Consider the following 19,126-nt stretch of genomic DNA (forward strand, 5'->3'; position numbering starts at 1 on the left):
AAATAGCACGGAGTAAACCTCATCATCTGCACCAGATGGGGCTCAGATCTCTATCCAGGTTCTAGCTGTGGTCATTGGAATGTCATAACATGTGTATGAGGGTTCGTCCTGATGGTAACACAGGGTTTTGGATGGGATTGTTGTTGTGATTCTACAGTAGGGATTGAGTTCAGGAGTCAGGACAGCCATTACACACACACACACACACACACACACACACACACACACACACACGAATACACTCAGGAATAGTTGGTACACTGCTTCCTGACCCAGCTGACTTCTTCCTCCTACGGTTCGGATCCTCGTTCTTTTTCTTTTTTTTTAGGGGGACATCACCACTTTTCCGTATTGGAACCGAAGGAACCGTATTGCCCTCTGGGAAGGGATCCCGTTTCGCTCCCGATTTATTTGCAGGTTTCTCGAAAATCCTACGGTAAGTCGTTTTGGACACCCGATTCGGATTCGTTCGAGTGCGTCCTCGTGTCAGGCGGACGGTCCGAGAAGAAGTGGAGCATCTGGGTGTCTTTTATGACTTAGGTGTGGAGGTCATTCCTTCCAAAACAACTGCGAGGGATAAACAAGGCCGGATCGGTCGTCGAGGCTTGTGTTTTTAGACATCACAGACGATCGTGTAGGAATTTCGGATTTGTTTGGTTTTCCACAAATAAACGTAAGGGCAGGCGGGTTTCGATTTGGATTTCGTATCGCGACTCGACGAGCTGAAACAGTTCCTCCATGTCGGTTTGGGTTTATAACTTATTTATATCTCTGCAAGTGTCTGAGGATTTCTGCTAGTGTTCTTTTGCACGATCAAGGATCTACATAGTTGACGTGGGATAATCAGTCTGGAACCTCACGTTCAACTTTGACCGTTGACCTCTTCGCCCCAGCGGTGTCAATGGCTGTCAAGGCAACTACGGTCACGCCGGCCTTCCCTTTTTTCTTCTCAGCGTATGTTTGGTTTTGAATTGGAAGTATTTCAAAGTAACTTTTCTCTAAAACTATTGTCGGTTGAAATTCATGATAGTTTTTTTTGTCACGTTTGTAAAGACAACACGGGATATTTGGCGTACGTGAAAATCCTAAAAAAAAGAGAAAAGACTAAAAAGACGGCTGACTTTAAATCAGATTTGGAATCTGTCAAGGTTAAAGTGCAAATTGTTTTGATTTGGTTTAGTTCAGGTTCTCTCCACTGGCTCACTAGTTGTTGTTGTTGTTGTTGTTTTATAATTTTGAAAATATAATAATTCAATAAAAAAAAGAGAGAGCCAGCCCTGACAAAACCCCAAAATAATGGACATAAAGACAAATAAAAAAAAAAGAATCGTTTCGTTTTGATAAAAGAAATGCAGATGTATGAAAAGAATAAATGTCTCGGATTTGTATTATTGGTATTGTTTTGATTGCCGTAGAAGCGATGTATAAATATCTACCGTCCACCGCTGAATGTTCATTTCATCTTCCCAGCTCTCTGTGCTCATGACCGTATATGGAGTTTTGTGGGCGTCACTATATGCAAATGAGCCATGTAAAAAAAAAAAAATGTGGACTGTGGCGCAAAGAAAATCCATCAAAAAACATTTACATGCGACAATCTGACTCAGCTGTTCAGACTTAAAACTGATCGATAGTTTTGTTTATGGTTATTAACATTTGTAGCTGTCCGGAGTGGTTCTGTCCTGTACGATTGGCTTTTTTAACGGGTTCGTCCTTATGAATTAAACCTACGATATTGTTCTGCGCGTATGCGAACTCCCGGTCGTTGTCACGATCCCTCGACTCGCTTGGTGTGAAATGGTTGTAATAATTTGTAATATACGATCATGAAAATGTCTTCAAACCAGCCTTTATTGACTGCTTATAATCTTTTGATGAAGAGCAATAATACGGGGTAAACCTCTATTTTTTTTAGAAGTAATTATATTTGCATGACCGCTTTGCGATCATGGAGCATATTGGGGGTACTAACGAAACTAAATCTCGTGAAGAGGTATAAGATCATGTGTGGTAATTATCTGGTCTCTGATCTTGAACCTTGGCGTCGACTCTATGCTCCATTGATCACCGCTAAGTGTTACTATTAAGTTTCTTGTCTTGTTAGTAGGTCCTTTTAAATATTTGTATAGTGTTTTGACAGCTTGGAAGGTCGGAAGTTTTTTTGCCAGTCTGTTTCCAAACACGGACTAATTGAATTCGGCATTGCAGCCACTTGTAGCTGTCCAACCGCGTTGATCCAAACACTTAGTTTTTTTTTTTTTACATTTGAGGTGTTTTAGAAACGAGTTTATTAGAGGGACGGCGCATGTAGGACGTTTTGGAGACAAGGTGAGGGAGGTGAGATTGAGATGGTTTGGACATGTCGTATATCAGTAGGAGAATGCTGAGGATGGAGCCACTAGGAAGGAGAATAAGAGGAAGGTCAAGAAGGAGGTTTGTGGATGTGGTGAGGGAAGACATGCAGGTGGTTGGGGTGAAAGAGGCAGATGTAGAGGACAGGGGGGGTGTGGAGACGGATGATCCGAAAGAAGAAGTTTTAGGCAGATAAAACCTAGTTTGTTCCTCATTCTGGCAAGATTTCAGCCACTGCGTCATTTTCCCAGGCCGACACTAGTATGTTTGCTGATAAGGCGAAACATTAAAACCGCACACTGGTGAAGTGAATAACTTTGGTTATCTTGTTACAGAAGCTTCCGTTAAGAAGTGTTAGCCAGATCTCATTATCTTAAGTTATTAGCCAGATCTCAAAGTCGATGTGTTCAAAGCAGGAGGAATGGGCAAAAGGTAAAGGGCTAAATTGGGTGCAAAAAAAAAAAAAGCATCTATTTAAAAAAAGCAGGTTTGTAGGGTGTTTTTTGGTGTGCAGTGGTTAGTACCTACCAGAAGTGATCCATGGAAGGAAAACCCACGAACTGCTGACAGGGTCACAGGTGGTTATTCGTATAGAGTGAAGTATAGCCTGTCTGGTGTATCCCATGAAAAAGCTTGTGTAATACACACTGGTGATAAAATTAGTGATACAAAAGGTGTCAGAATACACTTGCTGTGGTTCTGCGTAGCCGTGGGCCGAATAGAGCCCCATGCTGAGCCCAGTACAACTCCAAAAGCGCCTTCAATAGGCAAGAAGATGGTCTGGGCTGAGGAATCTGCTTCTCTTTTGCTGATCACATAGACAGTGGGGTACATGTGTGCCAGCTTTTCTGGGGGAGACATGGCTCTAAGATACACTGTGGAAATAATGGGTGGTGTTTATTTACATTTTTGGTAGATGCCCTCATCCAGAGAGACTTACAGTTACCTCAGTTCTACAGATGGGCAATTGAGGGTTAAGGTCCTTGTTTAAGGGCCGAGCAGTGGCAGCTTGGTGATGTTGGTATTTAAACCTTCTGACCAGACGTCCAAATTCCTACCCACTGACTTACCACTTCCCCATGTACAATGTTCTGGGCAATGTTTTGTGAGGAAACTTGCTACTTTGACCCACACCAACTACCTACGATTGCTCTTACCCAAGTTTTCGCCTTCATTATAACTGTTCAGAAAGGTTATGATGACCACGATAAAGCGTTTGAAGTTTTGACTTGACCTCCAAATTCCCCAGCTCTCAGTCCGACCAAGCATATCCGGGATGTGGCGGACAAACCATTTGTTATTGAAGTTAACCGTTCAGTTAAAAGAGAACTTCTGGAAATTGTTCCACAGGCATTTTTATGGGTTTCTTTGTGATCTTTAAGCTGTTTATGTTGGATCATTCTGTGTTGATCAGGTGGAGATCACAATTAAAAAAACAAAAAAGAGAGAAACTACTGATTTTCGATGAAAGCTGATGTAACTAATGTTCTGTTGAACTCTTGTTTAACGTCAGAAACGATCCGGATGAGAGAAAATGTTGAGAATACCATTGCTGATGTCAGTTTTTCGCTTTCTAGAAAAGAAAAAGCCTTTTATTGTTTCTTTCAGGATGTCATGGTTGGGTCTTTTGGTCTGTTTAGGCACTGGGGCAGTGGATTCAAAAACGTCAGCTTGAAGTGAAAGTGAGAGAGAGAGAGAGAGAGAGAGAGAGAGAGAGAGAAAGAGGTGGCTTGTATGGCTTTCTTTTGTTACAGTTGTGGTTACAGGAACAAAGAATATGTTTCTTGTGTCGCTGCGTTGAACAAAAAACTTGTGATACGCAGACTTAAGTGCCACAGAAGATGTGGTTTTAAGCTTCTTTATTCCTTTTTCTTGTCCTAGGTTGCTTAGACTATCAAAAAGGGACGCCAAAAAACACAACCGTTCGCAATCCTTTTTTTTCTTTTCTTCACCGCAGCGATTTTCCAGTGAAAGATTTCACTCACGGTTTCACTCTGTAGTAGCGAAGTGAGTTTGTGCGAACGCGACTTAATAACCACGCAGCGAATAAGTTTGTAGGGCCAAGAGCACTTCGGAAATAAGAAAATGATTGTCACTGAGGGAGGGATAGACAGAGGAAAGCAGAGAAGGGAGGGGGCGCAGGAGAAAATGTGTTTTCGATTAGCAAGAACACAGCAGCTTTGACCGCTGTACTGTGCGCTTTCCAAGTGAGGAAGAAAACGAGTGTGAGCGAGTAAAAGGGAAAAGGCCAGAGATATGAGCTGGTGGTGGTGGTGGGGGGATTGTTGTAGCACGGCAGAAAGATGGCTGATGTCATTCGACAGAAATTAGGTTATGGGTTTTAGCGATATGTAGTGACTAATCATAGTAAACATGGGGAAAGTCAAGACACCCCTATTTTACAGCGGCATGAGTCCCTGCACTGATTCTTTTTTTTAGTCCCTACTGCTCGAAAAAGCCTTTTGAACTTTTACCCTTTAGAGGGGCATAAAGTAGCCGTCTGTATGCCTCTACTTTCGTATTCTTCCTCCTTCTCTTCCACCATCCGGTGGTGTTTTGAGTGGCGATCACATAGGACTGGAGATGCCAGTCAGGTTCCTCGACTCCCAGGGGGCTCTCATTGCCGAGGTCACAGCTCTGACTTGCCTTTAAATTTTTTTAGCCACAGAAACCACCTGCTCCTGGTAAACCTTCATCCCAAACACTTCGGAGCTTAACGGGAGCAGGATACTGTCGCTCCTTTCGATGTAATACGAATGTCGCCGATAGGATTATCAGCTATTATTCGATGCTGCGTGACATGATTCGAAACGTTCATGCTAGTAAGCGACTAAGCATAACGGCACGATTAGATCATCCCATTTATCTTGGAAGGCAGCGTGAAAAAAAAAGAAAGGGGCTTTTTTTTCGTCACACGTACATCACAGCACAGTGAAATCCTTTCATCGCATATCTCGGCGATGTCAGGAAGCTGGGTTCGGATATGATACACCACCCCTGGAGCACTTAGAATCTTGCTCAAGTGTCAGTTTGGCGATACTGTGAGCTTGAACCCTCAACCTTCCGGTCAGTCCCTCAGAGCCTTAGCCAATGACCTACCACTTCCACATCGTTGACAGAAGTAGGGGTTCGAAAGCAGGAGTTGAGAACGATATGAATGAGTGGCACATGTGAGTCAGGGCTCTTTTTAAAATGCTTTGTTACAAGGCTAAAGCAACCTTTTGGGCATTTTTTTTAAAATTGCGATAATGATCATTATCACAGGCCATGAGATGCAGTGGCTTCACTATTGCTCACGTGTAATTCCCAGGTGCATCTCCCCTTTATATGAGTACGTCAAAATGAAAGGTTTTGTTTGTCCAATTGCAATTTAGAGCAGGAAAGTACTTCATAACACTCCAGCAACGCATAACTACATCAATCTATTATTTATTGTTGAAGTAATAACGTACTAATACTCAAATAACACATTTATTTGCTTTTTCAGTGTAATAACGCGCCATTTGTTAGCTCGCCTGTATTTTGGTATTTTTATTCGCCTGTAAATTTTGGTATTTTTATTCGCCTGTAAATTTTGCTCACTAAGCATAATTCACTGCTGCGTAGTTCTTTCAGGGCTTCAACTAGAACTTCTGATTACACAGATATTATTAAAAATTGCCCAATCGCACTTATGTTTGTTTAATGCCTATTTTTAGCTGGCAGGTGTCCGATTTCTGTCTGACACATGGGTGTCTGACACTCGAGTGCTTTTTCACAGTATAGTTGGTCCAATCACATTACTCTTGCCTACTGCTGCCAGTAAACCATGGCTTGTGGACATCAACCACAATTTAGAACGTTCTGGTGATATATCTGGTGCCTTTGCTGTACTGTGAATGGTCCGCTAAAGTGTGGTGGACAGTAATGAAGTAAATGTAATAAATGCAAATGTAAAGTAGCTTTTTCACGTATCTGTACTTTGATATACTGAAGTATTTCCACTTTTTTTATTTTTTACTTCACTACATTTCAAAGTCAAATGGACGATACGAGTGGATAAAAACGTAACCGGTCAAGCACTCAGCAAGCGACCAATCAGGGTCGAGCGTGCGCTCCGTTTTAAACTTGTTTTGATTGTATCTACTTATCACCAGATATAGTTCAGCATCATTTTAACAGCAGCAGAACATTTTAAATGTAATAAGCAATGAAAATCACATAAACTGAGTTGATTAAGCAAAGAGCCATAGCCATAGTAAATCATAGTAGTTCGGGTACTTAAGTACATTTGAAGATGAACACTTGTGTACTTTTACTCAAATGAAAATGCTTTGGATACTTTGTCCACCACTGCCGGTAACTAAATAGCATCAGGGCCTGTGGCGGATCATTTTCCACCGATACACGTTTTAGAAACAACTGTCATCAATCAGATGACAAACCAATAACTATGAGAAATAGCGCATTTCATGTATGAGGTCATCATTTCAAAAGACGTTTCTCTGATAATCAAGACGCCTCTCGCGGATGATTTGAATATACGGAAACGATTCGTATTGGCCAGCTTGTATATTTCACCAGGCATGTAACTCCAGCGACAGTCTATTAGGGTAATGATTTGCCAATGCTCTGGCTTTGTTCAGACATTACAAGATGATGCAGTGCAAAATATCGAGCGGCGGTATGAACGCTGTGACTTGTGGACCTATTGGGAATCCGAGCGTTCATTTAAATGCTTTCGAACAGGTTCTTAAGTTAAAATATTTCAAATGTTGTAACTCTTAAGGGAAACGGGAAATGCTGGTTAGAACAGCCATTTACAGTCTAATTGCTAACAACTCTGTATGACATATTTTTGCATTCATTTTGGATCAATTTAATATTGTAGTATCATTTCATATTGTAATATCTCTCTCTCTTGCTTTTAACAGTTTGAAGGTGACTAGGGCTGGGCGGCCACGAAAGGACGACATTGCTTCAACCCAACAACTGTTCTAATATCCCTACCCATATTCCCCCTCCAGCTGGATTTTTTCACCCTCAGTTCTGTACTGCTTGTGAGCAGACCCTGCTCAGCCCTTCTCGGTTTCTCCTATCATCAATGGATCAGAGGACACAAGGAGGGCCCACCACACCACCTCCTCTCCCTACAAATGCCCTACAAGTCGAGTGTGAGAAGGAAGGAGGAGGTGGTAAGAAAGACGATGACGACGATAAAAGGAAGCGCGAGAAGGAACGAGATGCAGCGCCGGCTGTTCCCTGCAGCTCTGAGAATGGCGCCAGCAGCAGCAGCAGCAGTCGGCACAATTCTCTGTCAAAGAGACCAGCTACTCAGAGGGCAGTGTCAAGCTTAAGATAGGCCTCCAGGCTAAACGAATGAAAAAGCCCCCTAAGATCCTAGAGAACTATGTATGCCGGCCCGCGTTCAGAGCAACGGTTAGACATGGAAGCCGAGGTGGTGGACGAGGCAATCGTCGAGTGGGACCCTCTGATGGCAGTGGAAACACCCCTAGTATGCAACATGTTAAAGAAGCAGAAAAGGACCCCACTGTCAATACAGGAGTGCCTCAGATATCGGGCGTTCCAACGAATACTGCACCACCACCGTCTTTTCCTACTACCACTTCCACCAACCCTGAATCCCCTATGAATGGGAATACCCCAGCTAAAAGAGTAAGTTGTTCAGTTTTGTCTCTTTGGGGTTTTGAAATGGGAAGTGGGAAAAACTTAAGTGAGTTTTGAATTTTTTGGATTGATTGATAAAGCAATTTTTTTTTTGCTTAAACTGTCAAGGTGTATGTTTCATGTGTTCCTGTTCAACTGTCTTTCCATCCACCAAGATACACTCCTTCCTTGTTTTACTTTGTCTTTCATCTGGTGTCACTTTTCCTTTTCTAACACATTGTACAGTTTTTCCAGTCTATCCCAAAATGAAAGACACATTAAGGATATAGAGTATACAGGTAATCCCTCAGGTAATCCCTGAGTCACGATAGTTCGACGATGACTATAGCGATTCGGAAAAATAGTTCAAATATTTTACGTTTTGCACAGCACGCAAATGGTACGATACGTTGGGACCTTGCCAGGATGTACACATCTCTCTTCTCCAGAGATGCTTTACTCTCGGTAGTAGTTGACAGAAGTGCATTATGTGTTCATGCACTTGTTCGTTTTACAGCCCATTTTAAGCTCTTGACTCTTTGTTATTAACGGACGCTAAAACAGAGCGCGTCCCCAACCCCCCGATGCTGCATACATATATACCTGGTGCCACCATGTTGGTGGCACCAGGTCGCCAGGGACCACATGAGTTGCCCGCGGGCTTTTTCTAAAGAAAAAAGCTCACCATAGCGCGACTTACAAGTGAGCTGCATCAATTTTTTTGTTGCTATTCTTTTTAAAATCACACTTGCAAAAAAAAAAAAAAATACTTGTTTCATATCAGATTAGCGCTAGCTGGTCTCCAAGTTGATTTGTATGTTACGTCATTAATAATCGGTAAAACATGACGCAACTTAGTGCATGATTTGTTAAAAATTGTTAGTGGCTAGTGAAAAAGTTGTAGAAGCGATCATTTGAAAATGTAAATACTTGCAGAGATTTATAGAAATTGAGTTTTGCATATTGATATTTATCTGTTTCCTACCTTGTTAAATCATTGTTGATAATTATTGTGATAAATCATTAACATGATCAGTGTCTTCACATAGATGAGTATCATTAATTATTTATAATAACATAGAATTAAAGGTAAATTGAGCAAATGTGTTATTTCAGAAGTTTGTATCAAACTGGTAGCCCTTCACATTAATCGGTACACAAGAAGTAGCTCTCGGTTTCAAAAAGGTTGGTGACCCCTGATATATACTGTAAAGTTTAAACATTACAGTAGTGTAAACTGCTCTGTTTTGCTAAATAATGTACTGTAGTTTGTTAAATTATTAACAAATTAAAGTACACCAGCCCATACTGATCACCATTCTTAAGACTCCTGGGTAGGTTAGGCCATGTCTTGACTTACGATGTTTTCAAGTTACGATAGTGTCCTTGCAATGCATTTCTATCATAAGTCGGGAACTACCTGTATTGGGAAATGTTTCGGGATGCTTGACCATCACCTCCATGTAGGCTTGTTGAATAGCCCATTAAAAAAAATTTTTGCCCCTTGCTGTAATAAAATACACTCTTAAAGACTAGATTTTGTTGCATGGCCTTGTGCTCTGTACAGGATTTTTGAGTTCTTCTACTCCATCTTTGGCAACCATGTCTGAAGCTTGCTTTGTGCACAAGGGCATTATCATGCTGGAACAGGTTTGGGCTTTGGGCTTTGTTCTATTGAGAGGACATTGTAATTCTACACCACACAAAGATATTCTATACAATTGTGTGTCTCAGACAGAGCAAACTTTGGAGATTGCACATTTATGGGTGTGATGGTCAGGTATCTACATAACATAGACTGAACATTGTGCACTTATATGACAAACTGTATTAAAATTATTATAATTTTCCCCTTTTCACCAGAAAACTACATCTCACCAATGAGATTTATTTTTGGTTATATCCAGTAATTAAGTAAATGTGAATAGTTACTGTACTTTAGTAGGTTTTTCATGTATCTGTATTTTACTAATTTCCATTTGGGGAGACTTTTACTTTAACTACATTCCAACTTCAAATATTGTACTTTTTACTTAAATAGATTTTGCGAAATCAGTCTTTTCATTTTATTTATGAGTGAATAAGTGTGTTATAATATGTTAAAATATATGTTTTACTATATTATGAATGCTGGGCATGGTTTTAGTATAGGAATGATGTCCTGATTCAGGTCCTGATGTGTACATACTTTCTTGTTCTTGCTTTTTCTTTCATTCCTTCTCATTTTTCTGTGAGAGTTTTCTCCCTTGAGGTCTCCTTCACTTTTTTTTCTAGTATTTTTTTTTTCCTAACTGAAGTTTTTTCGATTTAAAACATTCACTTTATTACATTTTGGTGTTCACATGTATCGTAATAATTAACTCCTGTTTAAACTTGTACCTTTCTGAATTTCTCACTAGGGTCCCCCAAAGCTGGCATGCAAGTCAGAAGGAAAGGCAGATGTAAAATCCCTTGCATCTGCAGAAAAACCCCTTAACAGTCACTGCCCTGTATCAGACAGCAAATTACACTCCTCTGGGAAAAAGAGCCTGTTACCCCAAACTATTACACCAGCTCCTTCACTACTAACTCCTTCCCACAGCACGTCTCCACATGACTTAAAAATGGATGGAGTTACAAAACTGCCTCAGTACACTTATACAGACAGCCCGAGGGAGCAAGAAAGAGGAGCTTCAAACTGGGGTACTCCGACGGTCACTGAGAAGCTTGCACAGCTTATAGCCACCTGCCCACCTACTAAGTGTCCTAAACCCAAAATCCGGAAAGTAACCCCAGCTCCAGCACATAGCAGCTCGCCTCCCCTGATTTCTAATTTACAGCGGCCTGAGCGGGCCATGGCCAACAGGAACACATATTCCAGAGTAACCCATCTTGTCCCTCCTCCACCTGTGTCACGACCCCCAGGTCGTCCATACGGCTCAAGAAACAAAGACAGCATCCTGGAGAAGTTATCTGGCTTACCTAGGAAAGAGGAACCTAGTGGACTTTCAAAGGAAATGACAAGTAGCAACAGCATTCCTGCAGTGTCTTATAACAACAATCGCTTAACAACCAATAATGATTGCAACAATGATGATAATAGCAATGGAATAAAATCGCAGTCTCGCCTTGGGCCCCATTCCATGCCATCTCTTTTCTCTTCTTCCTTAGAGAGAATAGGCAGTGGAATTAGCCACCAGGTGATTCCTTCCTCAGTTGGATCAAGGATCGTTGCAAGCCCCTCACAAACAGAGGACCCGGTTGACCGAGAGAAAGAAAGGGACAAGGATATTTTTTGTCTCAGAGAAATAAGTAAAGCCTCTTCCCCTGCGGTGTCAGGGAAACAGGACACTAAAGAGAAGTGCCCCTTCACTGTACCTCGAGGAGAGAGGGGGAAAAGCTTAAGTCCACCTAAAAGAAGTCCTGCACAAGAAAGTCATGCTGGTGGAGAACACAGTATTCTCGAGTCCACTAAACGTGCTGCTTCTCCTTCTACCCCGTTCGGTACTAGCAGCAGCCTCTCTCCGCTTTGTGATGACCATGACCCTGAATCCCCTGGATCACCAGCAGAACAGGAGTCTAAACCTCTGAAAAAGCGGCGGGGTCGAAGACCTCGGTGGACTAAGGCAGTCAGTCGCACGCAAAAAATGTTAGAAGATGCTCCTCCTTGTCAAACCAAAGCCACCACTCTGCCTACAGACCTTTCATCCCCCCCACCTATTCGTCGGCCCGTTGGAAGGCCACCCAATGCTAATCGTGTGCTCCCTGTTGTCTCTGAACTTTATTTGCCTCCGCCGAAGAAACGGGGTAGACCCAAATCCAAAATGCCAACACTGGATGCACCTACACGTGGTCGTTTGCCACTCAAAGTAACACCTCCTAAAGTATACTCCATGTCCAAAGAGGAGCAGGATCCCCCCGTTTTGCATCCAGAAGTGGATCTGAATCTTCCTAAACCAATGCCACGTAAGAGAGGAAGGCCAAAACGCTTGCCTCCAACCCTGCCACAGGAGACCCAGCCTCCAACACTTGCTCCAGAGTCAGGGGATACTGTGGCAGGGGACAAGGGCTTTCACAACAAGGGCAATGGGCAGCTCATAATGAAGACGATTATAGGCAAGATCAACAAGATGAAGACTGTAAAGCGGAAGAGGTTTCTCAGCCAGATTCTTATGGGGTCGAGATCAGGACCTGAGCCGGAAGTCACTAAAAGTTCAAGCATGTCAGGAACAGTAACTCCTGCTTCACAGTCGCTCTCAACCCTTGCTGCAACATTTGGTGGCAAACTTGGGCCTCAGATTAATGTCAGCAAAAAAGGGACAATATACATGGGAAAAAGAAGGGGCCGCAAGCCAAAAACACTAGCCAATAGTTCACCTGGTGCCCCTACTCCACCCCCTGAACCTTTTTTGACCCCGACCACCTCGTCCCCTCAACACTCGCATCAGACTTTAGCGTCACAAAACCAGCAAAACCAGATTCCCTCCTCTGACATTTTCCCCTCCCCTTCACTTTCCCAGTCCAGTGGGGGGCAAAGCCCTATCAGTGATGCTAGTTTTGTGGAGTCCGGGTCAGTCCGCACACACTGTAGCCACCATTCATTTCCTTTCACCCCACCAACTTTTTCAGCACCCTCCCCACGGTCTTTAGGTGGTTCTACATTTTCACACTCCTCTCAGAAGAAGCCTTCTTGCAGAGGTCACCACCATCACCACCACCACTATCGACAACATTACCATTGTCGTAAACTTTCACCTCCCAGGCCTCTATTGCCTACGTCCCCTGCTCCTCTTAGTGAGCTGAAGGAAGCCACACCTTCTCCGGTCAGTGAGTCGCACAGTGAGGAGACTGTTCCAAGTGACAGTGGCATCGGAACAGACAACAACAGTATATCAGATCGTGGGGAGAAAGCTGGTAGTGCGAGTGGCTTAGCTGGGCTAGCTGTCTCCCAGAATATGACTAATGGGCTACTAATGCCTGGAATGATAGGGTCATCTGTGGGTATCGGGGTAGGGCATAACTCTAGAGGCAGTAGAAGACATTCTACTGTATTACTTGATTGTCCTTCACCTACACCATCTCCACTTGGGGAGAGGTCTTCAACTGATCCACGGCGCCCACACCCATTAGCTTCTGCTTCAGCGCTAGTGGGCCACAAAGAAAAGCATAAACATAAGTGCAAACGACGTGGGCATGGATGCCCTGGCTATGATAAGTTGAAAAGGCAGAAGCGCAAACGCAAGAAGAAGTACCTGCAGTTGCGTTCACGGAGACAGGATCCTGACTTCCTGGCTGAGCTTGATGAGATATGTGTGCGGCTTTGCGGAATACGAATTTCACACCGCACACCTGCTCTTCGATTGGGAAGTAGCCTGGGTCTTGGTGCAGGAACAGCGGCCACAGGTCATGGGCCTGGTTTGGGTACTACCAGAGGAGGCAGTATTGTGAGTGGCACAAACCCCACACCTCATCATTACCTGCATAGAGACCTTCTACCCACAATTTTCAGGATCAACTTTAGTGGGTACTACTCTCCTCACCCGGCCTATCCATGCGATTCCCTGCACTATGTCCGTAAGCCCGATCTCAAGAAAAAGCGTGGAAGGCCTCCCAAGCTTCGAGAGTCGATGTCAGAGGTGCCTTTCGTTCCTGGCCTAGGATTCCCCCTTACCAGTGGAGGGTTCTATCACCCTTCTTATGGTGTGCCGTACTCCTCAGCCCCTCTTGGACTCGGCTATTATCGGGGCTATCCACCAGCCAGTGCACTGTACCCTCACCCTCACCACCAGGTTCCACATTCAACCCCATCTCACCATGGCCACCATAGCCCTTCCTTCCCTCCACCTCCTCCTCCTTCATATGTGCATCATCATCATCACCCTCCACACCTGCTTCTTAACCCTTCCAAGTTTCACAAGAAAAAACATAAGCTTTTACGACAAGAGTATCTCAGTGGAGGGCGTTCAGCAGTGTTGTACCCTCCTATGTCTTCTGAGCTGTCATTTAGCTGGCACCATAAACATAAACACAGACATAAACATCGTGATCGCTGTGGAGAGGTAGAGGGCGATGATGGTGGAGATGTCGGTGGTGCTGGTGGTGGTGGTGTAGGGAGAAGTGGAGGTGAAGGCATGGGAGTTGGAAGAGGGGAGCGGGCAAGAAGAGGGGGAAGCATGGAATCACTCAAGCATTGTGGCTATGGTCCGGATGGCTCAGCTGACTCCAGTGCCAGCAAGCAGGCAGCTGCCACCTCTGGTAACTCCCCTTCTTCTTCCTCATCATCATCAGCAGAAAGGTACAAGCAGAAAGAACCTTCTATGTCATGTCTGGTGCCTTCAAGACTATCCTTGGGCCAAGGAAGCAGGGCGCACCATCCTCCGGACTCATGGTTCAGGAAGAGCAGCTACGATGCTGATTACTCCAAACTCTCCCATAATCAGACCCTTGGGCAGGGGGCATTCTCTGATGGGCACGGGCATAACTCAATGGGTTGCTCAGACAGTGACGATGAAGATCCCACTTCACCAAATGAGGAACAGGACTCGGGATCCCAGCACACCAACCTTTTTGCTTCAGCCCTCACTCGGACATCTCTTAGATGTAATCAGGGAAGGAAAGGCGGGAGCTTAGAAGGCTCAAGTCTGGCGCGTTTGGACAGATCACTGAGGAAAGATCTCGCTACATCAGCTGAGAGGAGAGAGTCAGGTGAATGAAATGTTTTTAATAGCTATTAAATGGATTCTTATTTCATTTTCTATTTGTTATCCTACCTTGCCTTACTCAAAATCTTTCTAAAGACCTATGTTTCAGTCTGACATTCAAATATTGAATCATAAATTCAATTAGCTGCATTACAAGATGCACAGCAGCACTCACTTGTTATTAAGAAAATTAATGCTCAAATGCACAGCCTTGTCTGAAACATTGAGGATGGGGACAGATGAGGCAGTAAATGTAACACAACTTGGTGAAACCATGAATCAGTGGAGCAGTGAGTATGCAGCAGAAGAAAGATTTTCTGTTTATATCAACATAGAAAGCAAGCCTTGTACAATTGTTGCATTTAGTACATCTAAACAACCCAAAGTGTAACCCGTGTAAGGTATACAACAACTTGATTCATATACTTATGTACTAGAGAGATCGACCGATTTTTTTTTTTTAACGATACCCATCGCTAGGTTGGATCGTACTCGTCGATAACCATTTAATCAACCGTTTAAAAAATCCAAACACAGCACTCCATGTAAAATACTACTAAACTTTTCTACAAAAAGAAAACCAAAGAAAACAGTACTCATTCAGGAGAATGTGCTAAACGAAACTACTAATTTAGATGTCTGGGTACTATGTTATCTAGTGTTCATTGGCTGCATCTATGAGCTACACTGGCTAAAGAACATTTTTGAAAAGAATTGAGAGAATGGAACAGAAAAGATGTTTATTTTTGTTTATTCTGTGTCCATTATTTAAAATATGATAAAACAAAAAGCACAACTTAATTTACGACGTTCTAATAGATAAGGTTGTAAGAACATCCTAAAGTGAGTGGAAGGATTAAGTAATGTTTCCTGCTTTTTAATTTCGGTCATCTTCGGTAAAAGTGAAGCCTAGCCAAAGTAAGAGTCCGAACAAATTAGCAGGATTAACTGTTGGTTCTACATTTACCTTTTCTTTTTTCTCACTTAGCGTTTTTTTGTGCCCAAAGAGAAATAAGCAAAACTGTGTCTTATTTAAAACTGTGTTATTACTAAATATAAGTTAATCAAATATCACAGAGCTCATCAAGTTTTTCTCTGCAAAGAAATTTTCCAGTTACGAGCAAAAAACTCATTTCAACCCATTTTAAACCAACTGCTTTTAGTGCTGCTTTAAACTAAAATAGCTAGACAAGACAAATGCACTTAAATCCCAATCTTCCGTTGTTTTTATTAAATGTTAAATTGCTAAAATGCTAAAATGTTACTAAATGTAGTCCCCTCCCCCCAAAAGATAAAAAAAATATTATTCAAAAAACGTTATATAATGATCTTGTCATGTCCTCTTACTGCAACTCTTCCTTTTCTCAAAGGAATCTGTGGTATACAGACTCGATACGGTCAATTCAGTGCCCCTGATTTTTCCGAGTCTCCTCCGCACCGACATCACCACCATACTCCTCTATCTGTCTCCCACTCTACCTCCTGTGTCTCAGTCTGTGGCCTGGAGCAGCCAGGGGGAAGTCCATCCTCGCGCTCTTTACAGTCTGCGTGCTGCGTGAACTCCTCCCCCTCGCGTCCTTTGCAATGTTCAGCCCCGCCTCCCCCCAAAACCAACTTGCATCATGTCAACAAGATTCTCCGGGCCAAGAAGCTGCAGAGGCAGGCACGCACAGGAAACAACATGGTTAAGAAAAGGGGACCGGGACGACCCCGCAAGAATCCCCTCCCCTCGCCGTCAGCGTTGCCCCCGGCATCGCCGCCGATCGCGGAGCCCGAACCGGAGAGGCTTAGCATAGAATGGGAGGAAGATACAGTTACAGATGCCATCGAGTCTGTTATACAGAGGCAAAAACGCAAGGGACGGAAAAGGAAGCACTGGGATAGAGACAGGGATGAAAATGGAGAGGACGAGGATGAGACGGTGCATGAAAGGGAGGATGAAGAAGAGCAAGAAGCAAGGCCTGAGGCCACAGAAGAGGAGACGGTGACACAGGGACTCCCCGCGAAAGCTTGGCTTGCACATGAGGAGATGCAAAGCTTTCAAAGGTCTGCCTTTTATTTACTGTAATGCTAAGCTCATGCATTAGATGTACAACTATGGGTATTTATTAAAACAGCTGTGTAACAATGTTTCCAGACGATTCACCACAAGCAAAAACTCCTGGGTAAGCTTAACGTAATTGTATTTACTTTTTAGTGCTGTGGAAGGGAAATCTGATGGCCACTCCTCCCCTGAACGCACAGGTCCACCCCCAATGGTACAAGCTCCGCCTACAACAGTGATTACTCCACGAGAGAAAAAACCTGCTAGGCCACCCAAGAAGAAATTTCAGAAGGCTGGCCTATATTCTGATGTATACAAGACAGACGAGTAGGTCTAGCACAAAAATCATTCCGAATGGGTTCATTTCCAGGATGCTCACTTTGTTTGCAATCGTAATAACACCAAATCGTTTTTACCCTCTTTTCCTGTGCAGTCCTCGTGGGCAGCTGCTCCAGCTAAAGAAGGAGAAGTTGGAGTATATTCCAGGTGAACATGAGTATGGTTTGCTTCCCGCTCCCATTCATGTCGGTAAGTCTACTTATTAACAGCGATTGTGATTTAAGTGATTTAAAAATTACTTTAAAAGATGGCAAATGATCTTGGCGTGTCGCTTAATTTTGCTAGCTACTAATGGTGTAATGGTACATTAAGTATGCTGGAATAAGTAAAACAGGTACCGTATTTTCCAGACTATAAGCCGCTACTTTTTCCCCACGCTTTGAACCTTGCGGCTTAAACAACGAAGCGGCTAATTTATGGATTTTTCCTGGGTTTTTCTCGGTTTTACAAACTTCATGCCAAAAAACTGAGCACCAAAACATTAGACAAATGAAATTGCCGAACGGGTTCAGGTGAACCAATGAAACTCTTTATATTAAATCAGATGTGCTCCCACTGAATCGGTCTGCACCACATCATAAATATGGATGATGTTTCTCTGACGTTTGACCTGCAGCTCACTCGGACTGTCAACAGGAAAAGCGAATCATTCGTCACGCTGAAAACAACTGGGCAGGAAAAAACGCCTTGACCTGTGTTCTGAGCTGCACGGCATCAGGAGAAAAGCTTCACCGGTGGTGATTTTTAAACGCACGACGATGCCAAAAGATAAACTCTAGAGAGAAATAGTTGTGAAAGGAAGGAGGAGACAGTGAACAATGACTTTCTTGGTAGGCTACTGTTTAGATACAAGCCGTGTAACAGTCACTGTCTTTCGATAAAGCCTGTGTAAAGTTCATTAGTTTCAGTGTAGACACTTATTTATGTTCAAAATAAAAATCTTTGTAAAATTCAGTGGGTGCGGCTTATATTTGGGTGCGATTAATAGTCCGGAAATTACGGTATATAAAATATATCTTTAGAAAATGTATTATTAAATGTAAAACACACACACACACACACACACACCTATACACATCTATATTACCCAAATGGAGTTTAACAAATGTAAACTATTAAATTAAAATTTTTCTTTAATTAAATCAATGTAATTTGTGCCATTTTTATCAGTCAATGTAATCAATATAATAAAAACATTTATTTTATTAATTTGTATATATTTTATTATTAAAAAAATAAATAAAAAAGATTTATTATTTAACAAAGCAGGCATTTTATTTAAAATTGTTTTAAAAATGAAGACTGTTGATGTTCACAAATAATAATAATAATAAACCTGCGTTTAAAAAAAAAGAACCGAGGTACCGAAAAAACTGAATTTTGTGTACCATAACATTCCTACAAGCTACTGCAAGTTTGCCAGTATGTTTACATTTCTGGTTAAAGCTAAAACCAATAAAAGATCGTTTTTTTTTTTTTTCACCTGGGATACTGACATTGAACCATTTCAAGTAATGGATTATGTTAATCTTCAAAAAAACCTCTGAGCAGAGCATCGATTAATTAAAAGATCACCCAGCGTCGATGCCGATTGTTAGTTACACATTTGCTCGCGAGGTTATAAATTGATCAGCTAGGTAGGTATTCAGTAACGTTGGCTTCTGTGTAAAACCGCAGTCTGCGAAGTTAAATGAGCGGTACAGTGTAACAACCCCGACTCGGTCTATTATTAACCACCTTCATACCTCCTGTCCTCTCCAGGGAAGTATTTGAGACAGAAGCGCATAGACTTCCAGTTGCCTTATGACATCCTGTGGCTTTGGAAACATGACCAGGTACTTTGCCGGCTCAACTTTGATATACTTTCCACAGCTCATTCCGTTTTATCACCTTTTAACCATTATCGTCTATCGCCCTGTGAACGTATCGTACTTATTTCTGTTTTTTTAGCTGTATAAGAGACCCGATGTCCCACTCTACAAGAAAATAAGATCTAGTAAGTTTTTACAAATGCACAAAGGCTAAACATTGAAACTTTTGTAAATCATTTGAACTTATTCCTATT

At 42.5% G+C, this 19,126-nt stretch overlaps 1 protein-coding gene across 1 annotated transcript in view; it reads left to right on the forward strand.

Moving 5' to 3' along the window:
- Positions 1–19,126, forward strand: part of ash1l (ash1 (absent, small, or homeotic)-like (Drosophila)) — a 39,336-nt gene that overhangs the window by 830 nt on the left and 19,380 nt on the right. Inside the window, 8 exon segments of the mRNA XM_046843728.1 lie at positions 7,266–7,613; positions 7,616–8,007; positions 10,398–14,682; positions 16,049–16,724; positions 16,876–17,049; positions 17,156–17,250; positions 18,823–18,896; positions 19,012–19,057. Coding sequence (XP_046699684.1) covers positions 7,436–7,613; positions 7,616–8,007; positions 10,398–14,682; positions 16,049–16,724; positions 16,876–17,049; positions 17,156–17,250; positions 18,823–18,896; positions 19,012–19,057 — 5,920 coding nt within the window. The 5' untranslated portion in view covers positions 7,266–7,435.

The sequence above is a fragment of the Silurus meridionalis genome, chromosome 29, assembly GCF_014805685.1.
Source record: "Silurus meridionalis isolate SWU-2019-XX chromosome 29, ASM1480568v1, whole genome shotgun sequence".
Lineage (NCBI taxonomy): Eukaryota > Metazoa > Chordata > Actinopteri > Siluriformes > Siluridae > Silurus > Silurus meridionalis.